The sequence below is a fragment of the Emiliania huxleyi genome (assembly GCF_000372725.1).
Source record: "Emiliania huxleyi CCMP1516 unplaced genomic scaffold EMIHUscaffold_313, whole genome shotgun sequence".
NCBI lineage: Eukaryota > Haptophyta > Isochrysidales > Noelaerhabdaceae > Emiliania > Emiliania huxleyi.
Genome location: NW_005199657.1, coordinates 2,501 through 3,984, shown reverse-complemented (window position 1 = coordinate 3,984; position 1,484 = coordinate 2,501). Strand labels below are relative to the sequence as shown.

General features: G+C 62.2%; 1 protein-coding gene across 1 annotated transcript in view; it reads right to left on the bottom strand.

Moving 5' to 3' along the window:
- Positions 1 to 459: 459 nt before the first annotated feature.
- Positions 460 to 1,484, bottom strand: part of EMIHUDRAFT_430522 (hypothetical protein) — a 3,181-nt gene continuing 2,156 nt past the window's right edge. Inside the window, exons 10-12 of the mRNA XM_005774346.1 lie at positions 1,092 to 1,218; positions 963 to 1,024; positions 460 to 893 (exon numbers count right to left, since the gene is read on the bottom strand). Of these exons, the coding sequence (XP_005774403.1) occupies positions 718 to 893; positions 963 to 1,024; positions 1,092 to 1,218 (365 nt within the window). The 3' untranslated portion in view covers positions 460 to 717. The remainder of the gene's footprint in view (positions 894 to 962; positions 1,025 to 1,091; positions 1,219 to 1,484) is intronic.

The window sequence follows — 1,484 nt, the reverse complement described above, 5'->3', positions numbered from 1 at the left end:
GGCCTGGCACAAAAGTACGAGCAGGCAGCGCAGCAATCCCGGCGGCACCGGCTCAGGTTGCAGTTCTCAGACGGTTTTGCGCTGCTTCTGTAGGTCGCCTCGCCGACGGTCGTGTCGCCACCAGCCAAGTCGACTAGCTGGGTCCAAAGCGGGGGGATCTACCAGAAGAATAAGAAGCCGAGCAGCCTACCCCCCAAGAAGTCGATCGACGATTTGCCCTGAGGGCCTCTTTAGGTGCGGAGGCTGATGTGGTGTGTATGTGTAGGCAGGAGAGGGTCAGGGAGAGCGAGGCGAGACCGAGAGGCGAGCGAGCGACGAGCGAGAGCCGGGAGAGATACGAGAGCTGCTTTTGTGCACAGTGTGGACTGGCAGCACTGGTGTGGTGGGCTGAGCTGAGTCGCACATGTCAGTGTGTAATGGGAATAGGAACACTTTTTCGTTTTTGAGTGTGGGCCCTTTCTATAGTACGGCTTTCTATAACCACATATAATGGTGTGTGGCGGCGAAGCAAAGGCCGATAGACGAGTCAGCTCGGTCGTCCTGGCACAGCGCGCGCCGCCGCCAGCGCTGCAGCGCACGGTCTGCCACATTGGGGTGGCCAGCCGGATATCTGTAATATCTCTCGACACCGTCTCACGCGGCCTGCAACACGCAAACGAGCTCGCCTGCGCCCCGCCCCCGCTACCATGGCCCGCTCTCACGCACGCTCCGAATGGCTCACATTTTGAGGCCGGGCCCGCCGGATGCCGAGTAGATGCACGAGTCGACGATCCCGGCGACGGTGAAGACGCCACCGACGATGGCGCAGAGGGAGGTGAGAAAGTACGAAAAGGCGGGGCGCTCCTCGCGGAAAGTGACCATGATGGGCGAGATGTCGTAGATGAAGAAGACGCCTGCTTATAGGGGGGGCGGGCTGAGGAGGCGCTCCTCGCGGCTCGCGTCGGCGGGGGCGAAGAGTGCGCCGGGCAGCACGAAGCCGTTCCGCGGGTCGTGCGCCGACTTGAACTGCTCGGTGACAGAGTACCTGGGCGGGCCGTCGGGACGCGTCTTGGCCGCGTCCTCTGCCGACGTGCCCCTGCTGCGCGGCGCACTGGCACGACGTGAGGTTGCGGCCCGACGCAAAGACGTACGTGGTGGGGACTACCTTGAGGTAGTACTGGAAGACGCCGGACCCGTTGTGCAGAATCATGGTCGACTCGTCGAGGGGCGACTGGCGGCCTAGGGTTAGGTTCGGGTTCGGGTTAGACTGGCGGCCTGCTCCTCGCGCCGGGCGGCGGCTGACAGGGCGGAGGGTGTGGTGCGCCTGGGTAGTGGACTAGGGTTAGGGTTAGGGTTAGGGTCAGGAGGGTGTGGTGCGCCTGGGTAGTGGACTCCGAAGGAGAGGGAGTGGATATACATATATAGGGCGGAGGGTGTGGTGCGCCAGGGTAGTGGACTCCGAAGGAGAGGGATAAATAATAATAATAATAATAATAGTGCGCCTG